At 43.7% G+C, this 23,371-nt stretch overlaps 1 protein-coding gene across 2 annotated transcripts in view; it reads left to right on the top strand.

The window, feature by feature from the left end:
- The first annotated feature begins 325 nt into the window (after nt 1-325).
- Nucleotides 326-23,371, top strand: part of ambra1b (autophagy/beclin-1 regulator 1b) — a 54,793-nt gene continuing 31,747 nt past the window's right edge. Inside the window, exons 1-14 of one of the 2 annotated variants that reach the window (XM_036950722.1) lie at nt 326-615; nt 3,136-3,388; nt 3,786-3,844; nt 3,966-4,149; nt 4,497-4,669; nt 10,786-10,852; nt 11,005-12,677; nt 14,484-14,570; nt 15,953-16,138; nt 19,790-19,971; nt 20,304-20,414; nt 20,669-20,857; nt 21,267-21,421; nt 21,926-22,065. In XM_036950722.1, coding sequence (XP_036806617.1) covers nt 3,254-3,388; nt 3,786-3,844; nt 3,966-4,149; nt 4,497-4,669; nt 10,786-10,852; nt 11,005-12,677; nt 14,484-14,570; nt 15,953-16,138; nt 19,790-19,971; nt 20,304-20,414; nt 20,669-20,857; nt 21,267-21,421; nt 21,926-22,065 — 3,341 coding nt within the window. In that variant the 5' untranslated portion in view covers nt 326-615; nt 3,136-3,253. Of the gene's footprint in view, nt 620-3,135; nt 3,389-3,785; nt 3,845-3,965; nt 4,150-4,496; nt 4,670-10,785; nt 10,853-11,004; nt 12,678-14,483; nt 14,571-15,952; nt 16,139-19,789; nt 19,972-20,303; nt 20,415-20,668; nt 20,858-21,266; nt 21,422-21,925; nt 22,066-23,371 lie in introns of both variants that reach the window. The other variant, XM_036950717.1, reaches the window with a different exon arrangement.

Here is a 23,371-nt window from a genome sequence, read left to right as displayed (position 1 = left end):
TTTATATTTTTGACCATTATAGTTCATATTCAACAGATCATTATTTTGTCTAGGGCTCTCTAAACCCTGTTGCTGGAGAGCTATTGTCATGTAGGTTTTTGCTCCAACCCTAATCTAGAGCACCCGATTGTTATAGTTAGCTGGTTGATGAGCTGAATTAGGTTAGTTAGGGATGGAGTGAAAACCTACTGGATGGTAGCTCCCCATGAGCAGGGCTGGAAAGCTGATTAATCTAGTACAACTGTGGCATGATTCCTCTATTCTTTTTATCAGTTTCAATGGGAGACTTTTATATTGAAGGCGAACCACCGATTCCATTATTGTTGCTCACGCTAAAATGTTGTTCACGACACACATCTCTGGGAAGCTAGCTACGCAGTAGACGGATAGCTAGCACAATGAATTTGCTCTATGCCACGATAATATGATGAAATAGATTTATCAGAGGATATGAATGTGTTCAATCGCAATTATCATAGATTGATATTGGTCAATTCATTAATGTGTCAAGGCTAAGACAAGTGTAGCAAGCTCGTACTTGTCGTACATTTTTGCTTGCTACGCTAACAGTTAGCTACGCCTATGATGACACATTTCAACAAGAATACAAGAAAGGTAGGCAATGGCCTCTTGACTCAGTCGTTAGCTGATTCTGCAGAATATAAGCAGTTTGTTTTTTTGTTATGTCTCATATCTAACGTTGTATCGTCGGCTTTGTTCTATACAGTAGCTAGTTAGCGCGCTAGTTATGCTAATACAGTATCCGGGACTGGCAGCAAGGATTAGCTATTTTCAAAATAACTAACATTAACCAACTTAATAGCAAGTTTTTTTCTATTGGCTAGTTACCAAGTTTAGCGGGATAACCTAGCAAGCTATCGGGGTTCGTTGGGTAGCTACACTGACAAATTAGGCAACGTTACTATAGCTATGAAAAAACATTTGCCGGTACCATTAGCTGGGTTTCTGGTTGGTTCTTGGTGGTTTGCCTACCGAATGTTAACGTTAGCTACTTAGTTTTCTAGATAGCTCAAATTTGCTAGTAACGTTAGTAGCTAATGTTGGCTACATGTTTATTTGGCTAACGTTAGCTGGTTAACTAGCTTGCCAATTCGCTAATGTTAACTAGTTAGCTGATTAGTCGTAGCTGTTTCAGACGCATTTTCTTGAGTATAGCTATCAAGCTAACGTTATTTACTTAAGGCAGTGATTTTAACTAGCTATATTAATCAGTTTGCCAAAATCCTATTTCTTATTTGAAGTTATCGTAGCTAGGTAACATTGCATGGTAAACTCAAGCTGTTTGTCAGCCACCTAGTATGACTTAATTTCAGCAGTCTATGAATATGGACATACACTGAGTGTACAAAACATGAGGAACACCTTTGCCCTCAGAACAGACGCAATTCGTTGTAGAGTCCATGCCCCAATGTGTCGAAAGCGTTCCACAGGAATGTTGACTCCAATGCTTCCCACAGTTGTCAAGTTGGCTGGATGTCCTTTGGGTGGTGGACCATTCTTGATACACACGGGAAACTGTTGAGCCTGAAAAATCCAGCAGTTCTTGACACACACATCGGTGCGCCTGGCAGACACTATTATACCCCGTTCAAAGGCATTTAAATATTTTGTCTTGTCTATTCACCCTCTGAATGATACACAATCCTTTAACCTGTCTACACTGATTGAGGTGGATTTAACAGGTGACATCAATAAGGGATCATGGCGTTCACCTGGTCAGTCTGTCATGGAAAGAGCAGGTGTTCCTAATGCTTTGTGCACTCAGTGTTAACCTAATCAACGTTTCCCAAACCTGTTCTTGGGGACCCCAAGGGGTGCACGTTTTTGCCCACTACACAGCTAATTCAATAAATAGTTATCTGCATATGACATGGTTGTTATCACTTGGCATTCTTAGAATAACAGCATTGGAGTTGCAATAACATAGTTGTGTAATAATGTGCTTGTGGTGTTGTGTATTCGGGTACTTTTTGACAACATACAGGCTTTTCAGTGTCTCTTTGTGACTCTGCACCATAGACTTACACTCAGTTTCTTCTTAGATTGTAATGTAGAGCTAAGTCAAGCCGCAGGGATAGCTTATGAAACACCACTCATTGGCGTTCTGGAAAGCAACTTGATGAAAATTGCATACCGCAGTGATGATCCGTGTTTGGATCCGGTTTGGACGTCTGTCTTACTTAGAATTGCAATTAGGCCCACCCGTCATGGTTTAAAATAATGTGGCACCTGCCTGCCAAGTATTGTGTGTTCCTAATATGACTCTTGTTGGTCATCTTTGTTTACTGGAAAATTGCCCGCTCCAGTGTTGGAGAAATTTTCCCCTCGTTTAAAATGCCTTTGGTTATCCAAGCCCAAGTTAAACAAGGCTTGTTAAGAGGGTGCAAAGCAGTGCTGTTTTGCATTGCCTGTGGTGTTTTGCCAATTTGTGACCAAAATATGACTACATTTTAAGAGTGCAACATTTTTGGCAGCCTTCCAGATGTGAGATCTTGACTTTGGCTGCACATGTAGGCCAGCCAGAGAGCTGCAAGCTTGGATGTTCTTATTTAAGGACACAGGATATTTTAGTACCGATCCCCTAAATGTACTTAACAAAAATATAAACACAACATGCAACAACTTCAAAGACTTTACTGAGTTTTAGTTCATATAAGGAAATCGGTCAATTTAAATGTATTCATTAGGCCCTAATATATGGATTTCACGATTAGGCAAGGGTGCAGCCATGGGGGAGCCAGGCCCAGCCAATCAGAATCAGTTTTTCCCCATAAATGGGCTTTATTACAAACAAAAATACTCCTCAGTTTCATCAGTTGTCCAGGTGGCAGGTTTCAGACAATCCCGCAGGTGAAGAAGCTGGCTGTGCAGGTCCTACATTTTATATTTTTGTTCAGTGTAGTTCTATAGCACTCATTGGTAGTGCTGCTTCTAGCTGTCAGATTATATAATGTCTAGGCCAACACAGCACACCCTCATGATCTTAAATGAGTTTGACAGACTACATTGTTCAATCATCAACTACTTCCATGTGCAAAACCTATGTCAACCAAAACTAAACTACTATCTTCTGGCCTTGGCCCTCTCTTCCCATTGTCTCTTTCTCCTTCCCAGCCTAGACTCTGCATGGCGAGCAAGTGGCGGCAGCAGAAGTGACTGTCCCTAGACCAGCCAGAGAGGCCTGTGGCAGAGTGGTGGTGTGGCCCCAGCCCCGTACGGGAGGAGAACCACCATGGCCTCTCGTCATCAGAGGAACTCTGTGCGGATCCTGTCCAGCCGGGAGCGTGGCTCACAGGCCTTTGGCTCCAAGCGCCTGCTGCAGCAGCTGGTGGAGGAGAAGGTCCGCTGGATGAAATGGCAGAGTCAGGTAAAAGCCAAAGAAGCACACTATCCCAGTCAAAGGATTAGTCAAAACTGCTTTGGTTTCAACAGATATGGAGTAGTAGTAGGCTATCAATCTCTCACTACTTTCACTGCCCACCTGCTGCAGTAGGCATTTTGATCTGGGACAATATACCATTGCCTTTAACTCGTCACCATGGAAACAATGCCCTGTGCTTATCTTTATCATCTATAGTCTATTTTGGGAGTTGTTCTTTAAAATACCTAATAATATGCAGTTGATGGATCACAATTTCACTCAAGTCTTAAGTAAAAACAAATGTATTTTTGAATATATGTAATTATACTATGATTAGTGCATTTAATAATGCGTGTGCTACCTCCATGTAAGGCGTTAAGCAATGTTTGTTGCCCTTACACAGAAAGTGGAGCTGCCAGACAGCCCTCGCTCGACGTTCCTGTTGGCCTTCAGCCCAGACCGGTAAGGAACTCAACTGACCCGGCCGCACAAATGGATTCATGAGAGCATTTGAGGCTGGGCTTCCTTAAGCGGCATAGCAGCTGTAACATTTACTCTACCCCCCTTATCTCCAATTTGATAGGACCCTCATGGCTTCCACTCATGTCAATCACAACATCTACATCACAGAGGTGAAGACTGGAAAGTGCTTGCATTCGCTGGTAGGCCACCGCCGTACGCCCTGGTGCGTGACCTTTCACCCTACGATCCCAGGTCTGGTGGCCTCCGGGTGCCTTGACGGAGAGGTCCGCATCTGGGACCTGCATGTAAGTGGTGCCTTCTCTTAAACACAGACAGACCCCTATTAAAATAAAATAGGACCCAAGTTTCAGGTCTCCGCTTGCCAAGTTGCATAGGTATATTCTTTTACTATGTTAGATTGTAAGACTTGTATACACAGCACAGTCTTCGCCAGAAGTAAATGTCGAGGTGTCCCCCAGGGCACTGTCCAACTCCAGGCATCATAAGGAAACTTTTCTATTGGTAGTCTAGTTGATAAACCCCTTTGACAGGAATCCGCATCCCATAACGATCATGCAAGCGTTTGTATCCACTGTTTCCGTATCCTACTTGTTTCTTTCTGTATTAAATCCCCTTGTGTTTGTTTCTGCAGGGTGGCAGTGAGAGCTGGTTCACGGAAAGCAACGTGGCCATTGCCTCGCTAGCCTTCCACCCCACTGCCCAGCTCCTCCTCATCGCCACCAATAACGAGCTCCACTTCTGGGACTGGAGCCGGCCCGAGCCCTTTGCCGTGGTCAAAACCGGCAGCGAGACTGAAAGAGTCAGGTGAGAGACCATAGAGATTGATGTAGGGCTGGATATATACTACATACTTTTGCTCTCTCTCTCTGGGTTTCAGTTAGCCCGTAATAGCTGGCTTTTGGGTGATTTTAAAAAAAGAATAAAAAGCCAATAAATAAAATTGGTGCCGGCCAATTGTCCTGGTGAATAACAAAAGCCCATTGCAATATAATGCTTTTTAGCCTATTAATTGATAAAAATATCAGTTGGTCGATGTAAATGCATTTGATCGGTCATGCTTTTCTGTTCTATAGGTTCATTTGCATAATTAAATTGGTGCTTGTGTGTTTTCGTTTGGTCGTTTATGATTCTTATTTATCACAGGCGTACAGCATACAGATAAAGAGCCTAGTTTGAGTGAAAATCTGTCAGACAGCTACTGCTCCTGTTGCTGCTGGAGTGAAACATGCTTTTATATGCCCAGTCATTGCGCACCACTCTAAATGCAATCACATGTTAAAAACAGTTGATGGCCACAATTTAAAGAGCTACTATTTTTATTTCTCAACTGGTAATTGAAGTGCGCTTGCCATTCAAGTGCATAGGCATTAGGCAACGGTAGGCTTCAGCGCGTCACACTTTGCAATGTGAACTGGAGGCAGTACGCATTTTGAAAATATATACTTAATTGTGTGGAACCGGAATGTTTTACCTTATTTTGTGAGGCATGTCTTACCTTGCTTCAAAGTAGCCTATAGCCAAAATCAATTTCTATAAACTTTGAGGCAATTATTTTTATAAAGACTTCCAAATGTCATTGAAACAAGTAGCCTATTTCTCTCATGTTTGTTCCATGTTCTATTGGATTTCAACTTCCTTTCATTGTCAAGTAGCCAAAGGCACAATCCTAGTCATATTGGCAACCCATGCTAATTGTTGCATCTTCGGATCTTCCATAGATGAAAATATTGACATTTTAAAGGTCACATGAAACCTCTTGCATGTGCAGTGCGCTTTTGACAACAGCGTTTTCCAGCAAATTGCATAATGGAACAAACATTCGTGCTTAGCTTACTGCCGTATGCGCATTGCTGCGCATATAATGTGAAGAAGATAGTTTATCAACATTTTTAATCTAAACCTTCTGATCTGCTGCATCAGCCTCATTGATTTTTATTTACTTTTTTCGTATACTGGTTGTATGAATTTGGGTTCTATCATTCCACAAGCTGATTAATAGAATAGGTAAACATTTCTACTATTGGGGAAAGCAGATTGACATAGGGTAGTGGTTTTGCTGTTTATTAATCTCTTGCTGGCTGAGAAAGTAAACAACGGAAAGTTATTGTAAGATCTTAAAACTGCGCATCAGAATTCGGTAAGATGTTGCATGTGCTGTTAAGATGAATTACCATCATCTATATGTTTGCTGTCATTCTGAGTACCGTGGGTGGACGCCCTAATCGGGTTACTCACCCAATGCATATGGGTCCAGTAAATTAACATGCTGCAGATCAAATGTCTGGCGCCACATTTTCCTAACGGAAACACTGATACAGTTGAAGTCGGAAGTTTACATAAACCTTAGCCAAATACATTTAAACTCAATATTTCATAATTCCTGACATTTTAATCCTAGTAAAAATTCCCTGTTTTAGGAATGTGAAATGTCAGAATAATTTATTTTAGCTTTTATTTCTTTCATCACATTCCCAGTGGGTCAGAAGTTTACATAGACTCAATTAGTATTTGGTAGCATTGCCTTTAAATGGTTTAACTTGAGTCAAACTGAGTCAGGTTTGTAGGCCTCTTTGCTCGCACATGCTTTTTCAGTTCTGCCAACACAACTTCTATAGGATTGAGACCAGGGCTTTGTGATGGCCACTCCTTGACTTTGACTTTGTTGTCCTTAAGCCATTTTGCCACAACTTTGGAAGTATGCTTGCGGTTATTGTCCATTTGGAAGACCCATTTGCGAACAAGCTTTAACTTCCTGACTGATGTCTTGAGATGTTGCTTCAATATATCCACATCATTTTCCTGCCTCATGATGCCATCTATTTTGTGAAGTGCACCAGTCCCTCCTGCAGCAAAGCACACCCACAACATGATGCTGCCACCTCTGTGCTTCATGGTTGGGATGGTGTTCTTCGGCTTGCAAGCATAACGATGGTCATTATGGCCAAACAGTTCTATTTTTGTTTCATCAGATCAGAGGACATTTCTCCAAAAAGTATGATCTTTGTCTCCATGTGCAGTTGCAAACCGTAGTCTGTTTTTTTTATGGCGGTTTTGGAGCAGTGGCTTCTTCCTTGCTGAGTGGCCTTTCAGGTTTTGTCGATATAGGACTCGCTTTACTGTGGATATAGATGATTTTGTACCTGTTTCCTCCAGCGTCTTCACAAAGTCCTTTGATGTTGTTCTGGGATTGATTTGCACTTTTCGCACCAAAGTACGTTAATCTCTAGGAGACAGAATGCGTCTCCTTCCTTAGCGGTATGACGACTGCGTGGTCCCATGGTGTTTATACTTGGGTACTACTGTTTGTACAGATGAACGTGGTACCTTCAGGCATTTGGAAATTGCTCCCAAGGATGATCTGGAGGTATTTTTCTGATTTATTTGGATTTTCCCATGATGTCAAGCGAAGAGGCACTGAGTTTGAAGGTAGGCCTTGAAATACATCCACAGGTACACCTCCAATTGACTCAAATGATGTCAGTTTGCCTATCAGAAGCTTCTAAAGCCATGACATCATTTTCGGGAATTTCCCAAGCTGTTTAAAGGCACAGTCAACCTAGTGTATGTACACTTCTTACCCACTGCAATTGTGATACAGTGAAATAATCTGTCTGTAAACAATTGTTGGATGAATTACTTGTGTCATGCACAAAGTAGATGTCCTAACCGACTTGCCCAAATTATAGTTTGTTAACAACATTTTTGTGGAGTGGTTGAAAAACAAGTTTTAATGACTCCAACCTAAGTGTAAGTAAACTACCGACTTCAACTGTATATACATACAGAGCATTCGGAAAGTATTCAGACCCATATTTTGTTGCGTTACAGCCTTATTCTAAAATGGATCAATCTACACACGATTCCCTATAATGACAAGGTGAAAGTGTTTTTTAGACATGTTTGCAAATGTACAGCATGCCTTTAATTACATAAGCATTCAGACCCTTTGCTATTATATTCTGGTGCATCCTGTTTCCATTGATCATCCTTGATGTTTCTACAACTTGATTGGAGTACACCTATGGTAAATTCAATTGATTGGACATGATTTGGAACGGTACACATCTGTTTTATATAAGGTCCCATGGTTGACAGTGCATGTCAGCGCAAAAACCAAGCCATGAGTTGGAATTGTCTGTAGGAATTGTCCGTAGAGCACCGAGGCACGATTGTGTCGAGGAACATTGAAGGTCCCCAGCATTAAAGGTCCCCAAGAACATAGTGCCCTCCATCATTCTTCAATGGAACAAGTTTGTAACCACCAAGACTCTTCCTAGAGCTGGCCGCCTGGCCAAACTGGGCAAGATCCTGATGGTCGCTCTAACAGAGCTCCAGTTCTTCTGTGGAGATGGTTGTCCTTCTGGAAGGTTCTCCCATCTCTACAGCACTCCACCAATCAGGCCTTTGTGGTAGGATGGCCAGACAGAAGCCAGTCCTCAGTAAAAAGGCACATGACAGCCTTCCTGGAGTTTGCCAAAAGGCACCTAAAGAACTCTCAGACCATGAGAAACAAGATTCTCTGGTCTGATGAAACCAAGATTGAACTATTTGGCCTGAATGCCAAGCGTCACGTCTGGATGAAACCTTGCACCATCCCTATGGTGAAGCGTGGTGGCAGCATCTCAGACTGTGACCTTCCAACAGGACAACGACCCTAAGCACGCAGCCAAGACAATGCAGGAGTGGCTTCGGGATAAGTCTCAATGTCCTTGAGTGGCCCAGCCAGAGCCTGGACTTGAACCCGATCTAACATCTCTGGAGACCTGAAAATAGCTGTGCAGCAACGCTTCCCATCCAATCTGACTGAGCTTGAGAGGATCTGCAGAGAAGAATGAGAGAAACTCCCCAAATACTGGTGTGCCAAGCTTGTAGCGTTATACCTAAAAAAAACTCCAGGCTGTAATCGCTGTCAAAGGTGCTTCAACAATGTACTGAGTGAAAGGTCTGAATACTCACGTAAATATGACTTTTTTTGCCTTTGTTATTGTGTGTAGATTGACAGGATTTTATTTTTTTGCCGTTTTAGAATAAGGCTGTAACGTAATGTCGGAATAGTTTCTGAATGCAATGTATATAAAGTGCCTTCAGATAGTATTCATACCCCTTGACTTATTCCACATTTTGTTACAGCCTGAATTCAATTTATTTTCTTCTTTTTTTTTTACCCAAATGCACACAATACCCCATAATGACAGTGAAAACATGGTTTTTAGAAATGTGTGCATTTATTTGAAAAATGAAATACAGATCAAATTTTACATAGGTATTCTCACCCCTTAGTCAATACATTTTTATTATCACCTTTGGCGGAGATTACAGCTGTGAGGTTTTTCTTGGTAAGTGTGTAAGAGCTTTGCACACCTGGATTATACAATACTTGCACATTTGTCTGTTAAGTTGTTGCTCATTGCAAGTCTTGCTATAGATTTTCAACCCAATTTAAGTAAAAAATGTAACTAGGCCACTCAGGAACTTTCAATGTCGTCTTGGTAAGCAACTTGTGTATATTTGGTCTTGTGTTTTAGGTTATTGTCCTACTGTCCTAGGCTGTTGGTAGTCTGACTGAACCAGGTTTTCCTCTAGTATATTGCCTGTGCTTAGCACTATTCTGTTTCTTTTTGTATAAATAATAATACAAAAAATATCCTTAGTCCTTGCTAATGACAGGCATTACCATAACAAGCATTACCATAACCTGATGCAGCCGCGACTGTGCTTGAAAATATGAACATAACGCTTTGTATTCAAGACATTATTTTTTTGGTTTTTGGCAGTTTTACTTTAGTAGCTTATTGCAAACAGGATGCATTCTGTACAACAGGGCTGCCCAACCCTCTTCCTGGAGATCTACTGTCCTGTAGGTTTTCAGTTCAACCCTAATTTAGCATATCTGATTCAGATAGTCTAGGTCTTGTTGAGCAGCTAATAAGTAGACCATGTACAAGCTTCCTCCTTTTCACACTGTCATTTAGTTTATTCTTGTGGAGTAACTACAATATTGTTGATCATCCTCAGATTTCTCCTATCACAGCCATTAAACTCTGTTACTGTTTTAATGTAACCATTGGCCTCATGGTGAAATCCCTGAGAGGTTTCCTTCCTCTCCGGCAACTGAGTTAGGAAGGACGCCTGTATCTTTGTAGTGACTAGGTGTATTAATTCACCATCCAAAGTGTAGTTAATAACTTCACCATGCTCAAAGGGATATTCAATTTATTTTTACCCATTTACCAATAAGTGCCCTTCTTTGAGAGGCATTGGAAAACCTAGTCTACACTTGACTTAAATGCAACTTCTGCTATCAGAATATGAAGATCGCATTGAAAAGACGGGTCTAGATGCACAAAAGTTGAATGGAATAATCCAAAACGCTCAACTATAAACTGTCTCAACTCACTAAGCTTCAAAATCACACACCTAGTACTAGTTTAATTCACTGATCCTTTGATTGGATGGACATGTTAGTCATACTGCTAAACTTTGATTGGTTTGAGGTCCTCCGGAAGTCGTCATAATTACCATGTAGGTCTATGGAAGGGGGTGAGGAGCACGAGCCTCCTAGGTTTTGTATTGAAGTCAATGTGCCAGAGTAGAATGGAAAAAATGGCTGTCCTGCTAGACCAAAAAACAGTTAAAAAAAAAAAAATCTGGTATTTGGTGATTTGAATATATTTAGTTTAGTTTACCTAAACGATAACATTTATTTATTTATTTATATATATATATATACTTTCACTGAGTAGGATGGTCCTCCCTTCCTCCTATAATTTGGATTTCAGGAAAAAATATTGTTGAAACTATTTTTATTTTTCACATGGAACAATTTCACAGTAGCGTAAATGTTGTGTCATTATAATATGATATTGCTATGATTATAATATATTTGAGTTGATGGAAAGCTCTGCTGTTTTCTCTTTTAGGTTGGTGAGATTTGATCCTTTGGGGCACAATCTTCTGACTGCTACTGTGAACCCCTCCAACCAGCAGGTGAGTTCTTTTCTCCTATCACAACAAAATTGCACTATACCGTATACAGTTTTCTGTCTAGAAATGAAATCTTCTCAAAGCCTTTTAAACATGACTGTACGCTAAAACATTCAACATGTCTACCCTCATATCTAACATATTATGTCCTGTAGAATGATGATGACTCAGAGGTCCCCATGGACAGCGTAGAGATGCCCCACTTCCGCCAGCGCTCCTTCCTGCCCTCCCAGCCTGTACGCCGCACGCCCATCCTCCACAACTTCCTGCACATCCTTTCCTCGCGCTCCTCGGGAGCGCAGGCCGGGGGGGATGCGTCCCGCCCTGGCGGGGAGAGCAGCGGCGAGCCCCCCAGCATGCCTTTGGGCCAGTACCCAGCCTCTCAGGACCGTGGACTGCCCTTCCCAGGCTGCACCCAGCACCTGGGCATGGTGTGCCTATGCAGCCGCTGCACAGCCAACCGCAGCCCCTCTCTGGGCGAGGGGCCCTCCTCCAGGCCTGTGGTCCTCCCTGAGCACCCTCAGCCGGCCCCCCATGCCTCCACCTTTTCCTCAGCCCGTACGGAGCCCCGACAGCCTTCAGAGCCCAGTGGGGCCCAACAGCGGCCCTCTGCCTTCACAACGGTCTACTATAGCGCCGGCAGCTCCCTGCACCGTGCCGTGCCTACCGCCCACGTGGCCAGCCCGCCCCTGAGCCAGCAGCCTCAGCCACCACCCACCAGCCACCCACCCCTCTCCCGCCCACTGCCCGGACCCGATTGGACACGCAGCCTGCTGAACATGAGAGGCTCAGAGAGCAGAACTGGAGGGAGTGAAGGTGGGGTGAGCGGGGTAGGTGGTATGGGTGGTGTCGGGGGTGGGATGCTGCCCCCCCGAACCAGCTCGTCCTCCGTCAGCCTGCTGTCAGTGCTCCGGCAACAGGACGGCTCCTCCCAGTCCCCTGTCTACACTTCCGCCACAGAGGGACGGGGTTTCCCCACGCAGTCAAGCTCTGAACCGGGCTCTGGCCCCGTGGCCAATCAGCGAGGTGGTGGAGGGGCGGGCACCAGCAGCGGGCACCACCCTTTCTGGGACGGCACACGCAGCAACCCAACCTCGTTCCGCAACGTGCTCCAGTGCAACCTGAGCCGCTACTTCATGGAGTTTGACCGCATGCAGGACCTGGAGTCGCCCCTGGGGGGCGTTGGGGGAGGGGAGGGCGGCCAGGAGCAGACGCAGGAGCTGCTCAACAACAACATGGACCCGGAGAGACCCAGGCCTTCCTCCTCCCACTATCAGCCCCAGCCACTCCCACCAACCCCAGCCGAGAACAACCCCCCTCCCTCCAATGCGGCTCACTCCTCTCGGGGCCAACTGAACCGCTGCCGGGCCTGCCACAACTTGCTCACCTTCAACCACGACTCCCAACGCTGGGAGCGCACCAGCCCAGCCTCATCCACCTCCGCTGTCTCCACCCAGGAGGGCTCCAGCTCTCCCTGGCAGCAGCCGACCAGCCCTGCCTATGAAGAGACCCATGTGTCACCACAGAGGCGGGAGCCCCAACCCCAGCCACCAGAGAGGGAGAGGAGGGTAACCCAGCCCCCGGAACCCAGCGAGCGGCAGCCCTCCCCAGGCCCTCATGGTGCGGCCATGCCCTTCCCCACCATTGCGTCGTCCACTGCCCAGCCCGGTGAGCAGACGGTGGGCCTGGTGTACAACCAGGAGACGGGCCAGTGGGAGCGCGTCTACCGTCAGGCCGCCTCCAGCCGCTCCACCGTTGCCGACGCACCGCCAGAGGCCTTAAGCCAGGAAATGCCTGTGGATAACCCAGACGAGGACTCTCTGAGGAGGTAGAGTTATGAGAAAGTCCTTGGTAGTATCTACAGTGGTGTTTTCTGCTCAGTCCAGGGTCGTGCTCAGTAGTGCACACAGTAGCAATATGTTTTAAAATGAACGTTTCTTATTGAACGAGCTTGGATCGTTCCTCGCTGTTTCAAACCGTTTTCTTCAGTTTTATCTACTGAACACAACTCGGCTTACTTTAGCTAGTGATCTTCTCTGACTTAAGAACATTACAGCAAGTAACTACTGGTCTGCTTTTCTCAGTATTTCCTACTCATTCCAAGGTTATTCTTTATTTTTACTGTTTTCTACATTGTTGAATAATAAGTGAAAACTATTTAAATAACATATGGAATCATGTAGTAACCAAAAAAGTGTTTATATTTTTGAGATTCTTCAAAGTAGCCACCCTTTGCCTTGACAGCTTTGAACACTCTTGGTATTCTCTCAGCCTGCTTCATGAGGTAGTCACCTGGAATGCATTACAATTAACAGGTGTGCCTTGTTAATTCTTTCATTAATGCATTTGAGCCAATTAGTTGTGTTATGACAAGTTAGGGGTGGTATACAGAAGATGGCCCTATTTGATAAAATACTAAGTCCATATTATGGCAAGATCGGCTCAAATACTTTTAAGACTTGAAGGTCAGTCAATCCGGAACATTTCAAGAACTTTGAAAGCACCTTCAAGTGCAGTCGCAAAAACCATCAAGCGCTATGATGAAACTGGCTCTCATGAGGACCGCCACAGGAAAGGAAAACTCAGTTACCTCTGCTGCAAAGGATAAGTTCATTAGAGTTAACTCAGAAATTGCAGCCCAAATAAATGCTTGAACAGAGTTCAAGAAACAGACCTATCTCAACATCAACTGTTGAGGAGACTGCGTGAATCAGGCCTTCATGGTCGAATTGCTGCTAAGAAACCACTACTAAAGGACACCAATAAGAAGAGACTTGCTTGAGCCAAGAAACACGAGCAATGGACATTAGACCGGTGGAAATCTGTCCTTTGGTCTGTCGAGTCCACATTTGAGATTTTGGGTTCCAACCTCCGTGTCTTTGTGAGACGCAGAGTAGGTGAACCAATGATCTCTACATGTGTAGTTCCCACTGTGAAGCATGGAGGAGGAGGTGTGATGGTGTGGGGGTGCTTTGCTGGCGACACTGTCTTTGATTTATTTAGAGTTCAAAGCACACTTAACCTGCAAAGCTACCACAGCATTCTGCAGCGATACGCCATCCCATCTGGTTTGCGTTTAGTGGGACTATCATTTGTATTTCAACAGGAAAATGACCCAACACACCTCCAGGCTGTGTAAGAGCTATTTGACCAAGAAAGATAGTGATGTAGTGCTGTATCAGATGATCTGGCCTACACAATCACCCGACCTCAACCCAATTGAGGTGGTTTGGGATGATTTGGACCGCAAAGTGAAGGAAAAGCAGCCAGCAAGTGATCAGCATATGTGGAAACTCCTTCAAGACTGTTGGAAAGCATTCCTCATGAAACTGGTTGAGAGAATGCCAAGAGTGTGCAAATCTGTCAAGGCTAAGGGTGGCTGCTTTGAAGAATCTCATAAAATATATTTTTAACACTTTGTTTTGGTTACTTCATTATTCGTATGTGTTATTTTATTATTTGGATGTCTTCACTATTCTACAATGTAGAAAATAGTAAAAAATAAAGAAACCCTTGAATGTCCTAACTTTTGACTGGTACTGTATATTATCCAAATAGTTGTTTAAAACAAATGGACTCCCTTTTGTAGAGGAGATTTAAACGCTGATCCATTGTTTGGTGTGTTTGTTCACAGGAGGCTGTTGGAGTCCTCCCTCCTCTCTCTCTCCCGCTACGACATGGGAGGATCCAGAGACCACCCCATCTACCCAGACCCTGCCAGGTACCAGCCCCCAAACCAATCTTACCTCTAATGAACTTGTACTGTGTTTGACAGGATAAAACCCCTCCAGGTGCACCGTTTTCTTAGAGGTTCTGTCGAACAAAGTTGACAGTTTAAAGTAAGGTTGAGAAAATCCCAGATATTTTCCCAAAAGTTCACTGGTTTAACAGAACATACAAGTTAGAGGATTTCTTAAACTTCTGAGAAAGTTCATGTAACTTTGCCAACCTACACTGAAAAATATATAAACGGAACAAGTAGTGTTGGTTTCATGAGCTGAAATAAAAGATCCCAGAAATCTTCCGTACACACAAACCTTATTTCTCTTAAATCTTGTTTACATCCCTGTTAGTGAGCATTTCTCCTTTGCTAAGATAATACATCCACTTGACAGGTGTAGCATATCAAGAATCTGATTTAAACGGCATGATCATTACACAGGTGCACCTTGTGCTAGGGACAATAAAAGGCCACTCAGAAATGTGCAGTTTTGTCACACAATGCCACAATGTTGCAAGTTTTGAGGGAGCGTGTAATTGGCATGCTGACTGCAGGAATGTCTACCAGAGCTGTTGCCAAAGAATTGAATGTTAATTTCTCTACCATAAGCCGCCTCCAACATTGTTTTAGAGAATAAGCAGGATGTCCAACCGGCCTCACAACCCACGTGTATGGCGTCGTATGGGTGAGCGGTTTGCTGATGTCAACGTTGTAAACAGAGTGCTCCGTGATAGTGTTATATGGTATGGGCAGGCATAAGCTATGGACAACTAACACAATTACTTTTTATCGCTGGCAATTTTAATGCACAGAGATACCTTGACAAGCTCCTGAGGCCCATTGCCGTGCCATTCATTCGCCGCTATCACCACAATTCCTGGAAGCTGAAAATGTCCGTTCTTCTATGGCCTGCATACTCAGACATGTCACTCTTTGAGCATATTTGGGATGCTCTGGATCGACGTGTACGCCAGCGTGTTCCAGTTCCCACCAATATCCAGCAACTTCACACAGGACAACATTCCACAGGCCACAATCAACAGCCTGATCAACTCTATGCGAAGGAGATGTTGAGGTGCATGAGGCAAATGGTGGTCACACCAGATACTGACTGGTTTGCATATCCATGTCCCTACCTTTTTTTTAAAAATGTTAAGGTATCTGTCCAACAGATATCTGTATTCCCAGTCATGTGAAATCCATAGATTAGGACCTAGTTATTTTATTTCAATTGACTGATTTCCATATATGAATTGTAAGTCAGTAAAATCTTTGAAATTGTTTCATGTTGCGTTTTGTTCAGTATAGTATGAACCCTAGAGCTGTAAACCCCCCCCCCCCCCCCCATTGAACTCCTCCCTCTGCCGTTGTTTCTCCTGCAGGTTGTCCCCGGCTGCGTACTACGCGCAGAGAATGATCCAGTACCTGTCGAGGCGGGACAGTATCCGCCAGCGTTCGCTGCGCTACCAGCAGAACCGCCTGAGGACCCTCTCCTCCTCTTCGGACAGCCCGGCCGGCAACCCCTCGGCCGCAATGGAGAACAGCGATGTGGACTTTGAAGAGCTAGAGTGAGTTGGTGCAAACCATCCTGGCCCCTTAATGGGATATTAGTTACTCTTAAAAAAATCTTACGGATCTTACCCTTTTTTTAAAATTTCGCCTAAAATGACAAACCCATATCTAACTGCCTGTAGCTCAGGACCTGAAGCAAGGATATGCATGTTCTTGATACCATTTTGAAAGGAAACACTTTCAAGTTTGTGGAAATGTGAAATGAATGTAGGAGAATATAACATATTAGATCTGGTAAAAGATAATACAAAAAAATGCAAGGGACAGGCCATACTTTGGGATAGGAGTCTAGGTGTAATTTAGATGTTGACCACCAGATGACAGCAGGGTGTGCAACGTTTCAGACTGATCCAGTGAAGAATGACATTACTGTTACATTATTTTGTATCAAGTCTGCAAGGAGTTTGCCGAAATGTGCCGAATTGGTCAATAGATACATTTTCAAGTACATAACTACAGAGAACATACAAAAATACTATGGTTATAAAAAATGAAAGTTTACACTCTCCCAGGGAATGTCATACATGATGGATCATTAGCTTATACACTAACTTTCACAAATCTAGATGGCTGGGCGGGGTGGGTATGGAGCCAGAAACAGCAGTGCGGTCAAACTGTAGACCCAAGTTCCTACATTTGAACATAAAATACATTTTTTATCAAACAAAACAATGCTACATTTTATCTCTGGGACCCTCAGGATGACAAATCAGAGCAAGATTGCACAAAGTACATTATTTACCTTCAGAGGTGAATGTATAAAAATAAAAAAATGTTTAGTGCTCTCCTCAAACAATAGCATGGTATTTTTTTCACTGTAATAGCTACTGTTAATTGGACACTGCAGTTAAATTAACAAGAATTTAAGCTTTTTGCCCAGGTCTATGTCCCGGAAAGTTGGCTGTTGTGTACGTCATTCTTGTCACATTAGTGCACGTTAGCAACAACCGTCCCGGTTAAGGGACACCCATCCCGTAGAGGTTGTCCAATTTTTGTTTTTTTTCTGTTGAGATAAGTGGAGGATTGGATAAGGAGATGTCCCAAGCCATCCTTTTAGAAAACATTTTTTTGTGGATCTACACAACCAATGGTGTGTGATGTGTGTGGACTTACACTATATATACACTACCGTTCAAAAGTTTGGGGTCACTTAGAAATGTCCTTGTTTTTGAAAGAAAAGCAAAACATTTTTGTTGATTTTAAAATTGATCAGAAATACAGTGTAGACATTGTTAATGTTGTAAATTACTATTGTAGCTGGAAGCGGCTGATTTAAAAAAATATTCATAACAAGATTCTTTTTTTTTTATGGAATATCTAAATAGGCTTTCAGAAGCCCATTATCAACAATCATCGCTCCTGTGTTCCAATGGCACGTTGTGTTAACTAATCAAAGTTTATCATTTTAAAAGGCTAATTGATCATTAGAAAACCCTTTTGCAATTATGTTATCACAGCTGAAAACTGTTGTCCCTGCTTAAAGAAGCAATAGAACTGGCCTTCTTTAGACTAGTTGAGTATCTGGATCATCAGCATTTGTGGGTTCGATTACAGGCTCAAAATGGCCAGAAACAAAGACCTTTCTTCTGAAACTCATCAGTCTATTCTTGTTCTGAGAAATGAAGACTATTCCATGTGAGAAATTGCCAAGAAATTGAAGATCTTGTACAGCGCTGTGTGCTACTCCCTTCACAGAACAGTGCATACTGGCCCTAACCAGAATAGAAAGAGTGGGATGCCCTGGTGCATAACTGAGCAAGAGGACAAGTACATTAGTGTCTAGTTTGAGAAGCAGACGCCTCACGAGTCCTCAACTGGCAGCTTCATTAAGTAGTACCCGCAAAACACCTGTCTCAACGTCAACAGTGAAGAGGCGACTCCGGGATGCTGGCCTTCTAGGCAGAGTTGCAAAGAAAAAGCCATGTCTCAGACTGGCCAATAGAAAGAAAAGATTAAGATGGGCAAAAGAACACACACTGGACAGAGGAACTCTGTATTTGTTATTCAAATTAAAAGCCCAATGAATACTCGCCTTTGTGTAGTGATTTAACTCCCACCGCTTTATTAAAGAATGTTTAATTGACTTTGCAGCAATACTTTGCCTCGACAAGAAAGAGCTCTTTGAAAATGTTTCCCTGTCAAGACGAACAGTGGTGCGGCGTGTTGAGAACATCACAGAGAATATGGAACAACAGTTGAAAGACAAGGTAAAGGATTTCACCTATTTCTCCTTGGCCCTGGATGAGAGCAGTGATGCGTGTGACATGGCACAGTTGATATTTTTACAAGACATAATCCCAGACTTTGAAATTACAGAGGAGCTTGCTTCAGTGCAGTCAAGTAGCTGAGCTGAAACCAGATCAGAAAATGATTTTCCTGCATTGGATTATTCACCAGGAGGTACTCTAAATGTGTTCTGAAAATGAGCCTTGTGGATACAGTCACTAAAGTGGTAAACTTCATAAGAGCAAAATCCTTAAACCACAGGCAGTTTGTCTCACTGTCTGAAGAGAGTCTGTCAAGCAGGTTTCCCCTTCCACACAAACATGAGATGGCTGAGGTTGGGGAAGGTGCTTAAAAGGGTGTGGAACCTGAAGTCAAGAGTTGTTGTAAATGAAATGAAAATATGTGGATTTCCCTCAACTGCAAGACAGAGAATGGTTGGCTGATTTTTGCCTTCACCGTGGACATCATTGACCCCCATGAATGAACTGAATTCATGGGAAGGGCCTTTTTGCTAATCAGATGTACAGCCTTGTCAAAGCCTTCAAGGGAAAATTACTCCTCCTGACCCGCCAAGTAGAATCTAACAATCTCACCCACCTTCCGACACTACTAGTCTGTTCCCTATCAGATGACCAGCGGGAGAAGTATACATCACTGCTGCACGCTTTGAACGGTGAGTTTTCTCGTCGTTTTGAGGATTTCAAAGTGTCGGAAAATGACATGCTGTTGGTTTCCTCTCCTTTCACCTTCAACGTGGATAACGCTCCCACTGACATGCAACTTGAGCTTATCGATCTTCAGTCTGATGCAGTGATTGGGGAACTGTTTTGAATAGTTCTCCAATGTCACTGACACGGTTCTATGCATCTCTATGAACAAAACTCTCCAAAGATTAGGAGTCATGCTCAATGTTTGTACTGTTTGGGTCAACCTATGTAGGTGAACAGGCATTTTCTGTGATGAAATCTAACAAGTCAAGGCACAGATCATCTCTTACTGACTCTCACCTCTCAGCAATTCTGCGCATAGCGACGTCAGAAACTATACCTGACTTCACTGCTCTAGTCAATGCCCATCAGCTCCTCACACCGATTGAGAAGTTTAAATTTAATGTTGAGCTCCCTCTCTCTCTTGTGTTTTTGTGCATACCCGTTAACAAGAGTTCTTTCTGTGGTGCTGATTGTTTAATAATGATTCACAGATAGATGTATCTGTCAGTCATATACATTATGTGTAATCCTGTAATGTGATTCTGGCCCGTGATGGCAAAAATATATTCTGTGGCCCTCCATGGAAAATAATTGCCCAGGCCTGGAGTACAGTCATCCTACTTTGAACATTCAACTTCACCACACATTTCACCCAACAGCCTCGTTTTCTCCCAATAACTGGTGTGTGTGTGTGTGTGTGTTTTTTAACAGTGACAACGGAGACAGGACGAGGCACCGAACACCACGCAACGCCAGGATGTCTGCGCCTTCACTGGGGCGATTCGTTCCTCGGCGGTTTCTTTTGCCTGAGTACCTGCCCTACGCTGGAATCTTCCACGAGAGGGGACAGCCTGGCCTGGCCACCCACTCCTCTGTCAACAGGGTCCTAGCAGGTACTAACCAAGATTGTCTCACTAGAGTACACTCTGCTTAGTGTGGTTAAATTGTCCTGTATGGATATGATCACTGTAAAAGGAGTGCGCTGCAATGCCCTTTTCACGCTACTGCTGTATTTCGCTGGCCTGATTTACCCATCCATTTTTTGTTGGTGGAACCAAGGTGTAAAATAGAATATCCAAGCCAGTACAGTTCAAGTGGGCAACTAACTACTTGATTGCTCTCATACATCTCAATGTTATCCATTGTATTGTGTTATCTGCAATAGTGGTAGACACTACTCCTATTTCACATCCATTAGCCTATCCACTGACCAAATTTCTCTCAGGTGCCTCAATCGGGGACGGCCAGTCGGCGGTGGCCAGCAACATAGCCAACACCACCTACCGGCTGCAGTGGTGGGACTTCACCAAGTTCGATCTACCTGAGATCAGCAACGGTATGTAAAACATTCAGAACATTGCAAAGCCGACACAATTCCCTATTCTATCTGACAGACGATCTTATCATTTCTACACAATACATTTCTGTCTGAAAGTTCTGTAACCTTAGATCCTCCTAAACCGGTCCCTGCTCTCCTATTGTTTGAACAGCTATATTTGCCGCTCTGATTGCGTTTACTTTAGAGGTTGACCGTATTATTGACATTGTGCGCGTTTGCCTGTTTGTGTATGTCTGTTGCCACCCCTCCAGCCTCTGTGAATGTGCTGGTGCCAAATTGTAAGATCTACAACGACGCCAGTTGTGACATCTCGGCGGACGGGCAGCTCCTGGCCGTGTTCATACCCAGCAGCCAGCGGGGCTTCCCTGACGAGGGCATCCTGGCTGTGTACTCCCTGGCACCTCACAACCTGGGGGAGGTGCTCTACACCAAAAGATTTGGTATGTCTTGTCACATAGTAGAGGACGTCTTGCCACCGGGGACTTGACCTCCAGGATACAGCTATAGCAGTGTTTCCCAAACCTCTCCTCTTAGTGCCCCCGACCAATCCACTTATTTGAGGTAATCCAGTGATGGCAGACTTGATTCAATTGGTCAACCTAATCATCTCATTCGTTGAATAAGGTTGTGCTAGTTGTGGACTACATCAAATGAGTCGAACTGTAGGAGGTAGTCGAGGAGAGGTTTGGGAAACAACTGAACTAGAGAATCTAAAACATTGAATCTAGTAAAATTGGTGCACTAAACAGAATATTATAGATAGTGAACCTTAACTACAGTACAATAATATCCTAGGAGAGTCTTGCCAAACCTTGTCAGTCTTAACGTTTGTCTTCCATCCTCCCACAGGTCCCAATGCCATCTCGGTGAGCCTGTCTCCCATGGGCTGTTACGTGATGGTGGGCTTGGCCTCCCGCAGGATCCTGCTGCATCCCTCCACCGACCACATGGTGGCGCAAGTGTTCCGGCTGCAACAGCCCCACGGTGGAGAGACCTCCATCAGGGTGAGACAGACAGAGAGACCCCCCCTAATGCAGGGAAAAGACCAGCCCGCTGGTTACATGTGAACGTATGTTTGTGAAGGTCAACAGTGAGGGAGAAGGGTAGTACCACAGATTGATACTACTGGGGTGGTGGTCATTATGGAAACCTTTGGAAAATTATTAAATGAGTCCAGGTAATCCCTCCCCGTTTGTCTATGGAGCACGACTAGCTGACATGGCTTTTACCCATACCCAAAGGGTTCACTTTATTGTGCATTTGTTTAGTTTCAAGTTTTAATGTCACAAGTACAGTGAAATGTATTTTCTTGCCAACTCAAAACCCAACAATGCAATAACAATGTAATTCTGATAATTAAAAAAAAAAAACATACGAAGTATGAACACAATAAGTAAGGATACAAGGATACAAGGTCCGTTCCAATACCGTATTTACAATGTGCAGGGACACTGGAGTGATGTTGGACGTTTATGATTGTTTGTCTGGGTTCTCCAATTGTTCCCTAGATGGTGTTCAACGTGGTCTACCCCATGGCTCCGGACCAGCGGCGGCACGTCAGCATCAATTCAGCCAGATGGCTTCCAGACCCGGGGATGGGCCTTGCCTACGGGACCAACAAAGGAGACCTGGTCATCTGCAGGCCCGTGTGAGTAGTGCTCCTCTGTCTGACCATTTTGTAAATCTTATACCTGATATCGGAGTGGTGCATTGGTGACTTGTTTGTTTTTGTAGTCCTCAATATACACTTTATGTTCAAAGGTGTGTTCCTGGTATCATGAGTTCAGTGTATTCCATACCACCACCTCCAACACTGGCGGCGAATTGGATTTGATTGGTCTCTTGATTCGATTATTCTAATAGCCAGTGTAAACAGGAAGCCTCTGGATTGGAGCGGGTCAATTATTGGTCTGTAATGAGGTCATTGTCTGTGATTACATGAAGGAATCCCTCAGTGGAGATCAAAATAAAATGTTATTGGTCACATGCGTCGAATACAACAGGTGTAGACTTTACAGTGAAATGCTTACTTAAGAGCCCATTCCCAACAGTGCAGAGTTAAAAAGTAAGAAAAATATTTGTTTAAAAACTGGGAAACAGTAAAACGAGGCTATACACAAGGAGTTCCAGTACCGAGTCAATGTGTAGGGGTACGAGATTATACTGTATGTACACTACCACTCAAAAGTTTGGACACCTACTCATTCCAGGGGTTTTCTTAGTAGCCACCCTTTGCCTTGACAGCTTTGCACACTCTTAGCATTCTCTCAACCAGCTTCATGAGGTAGTTACCAGGAATCGATTTCAATTTGTTTAAAAGCAAATTTGTAGAATGTATTTCCTTCTTAATGCGTTTTAGCCAGTCAGTTGTTGTGTTATGACAAGGTAGGGGTGGTATACAGAAGATGGCCCTATTTGATAAAATACCAAGTCCATATTATGGCAAGAACGGCTCAAATACTTTTAAGACTTGAAGGTCAGTCAATCCGGAACATTTCAAGAACTTTGAAAGCATCTTCAAGTGCAGTCGCAAAAACCATCAAGCGCTATGATGAAACTGGCACTCATGAGGACCGCCACAGGAAAGGAAGACCCAGAGTTACCTCTGCTGCAGAGGACAAGTTCATTAGAGTTACTACCCTCAGAAATTGCAGCCCAAATAAAAGCTCCAAAGAGTTCATGTAACCGACACATCTCAACATCAACTGTTCAGAGGAGACTGCCTGAATCAGGCCTTCATGGTCAAATTGCCGCAAAGAAACTACTAGAAACTACACTACTAAAGGACACCAAGAAACACGAGCAATTGACATTAGACCGGTGGAAATCTGTCCTTTTTGGTCTGATTGGAGTCCAAATTGGAGATTTTTGGTTCCAACCGCGGGTCTTCGTGAGACGCAGAGTAGGTGAATGGATGATTTCCGCATGTGTGGTTTCCACCGTGAAGAATGGAG

Source organism: Oncorhynchus mykiss, chromosome 2 (genome assembly GCF_013265735.2).
Source record: "Oncorhynchus mykiss isolate Arlee chromosome 2, USDA_OmykA_1.1, whole genome shotgun sequence".
Lineage (NCBI taxonomy): Eukaryota > Metazoa > Chordata > Actinopteri > Salmoniformes > Salmonidae > Oncorhynchus > Oncorhynchus mykiss.
The sequence above is the reverse complement of the archived record's forward strand: the minus strand, read 5'-3'. Positions and strand labels throughout refer to the sequence as shown.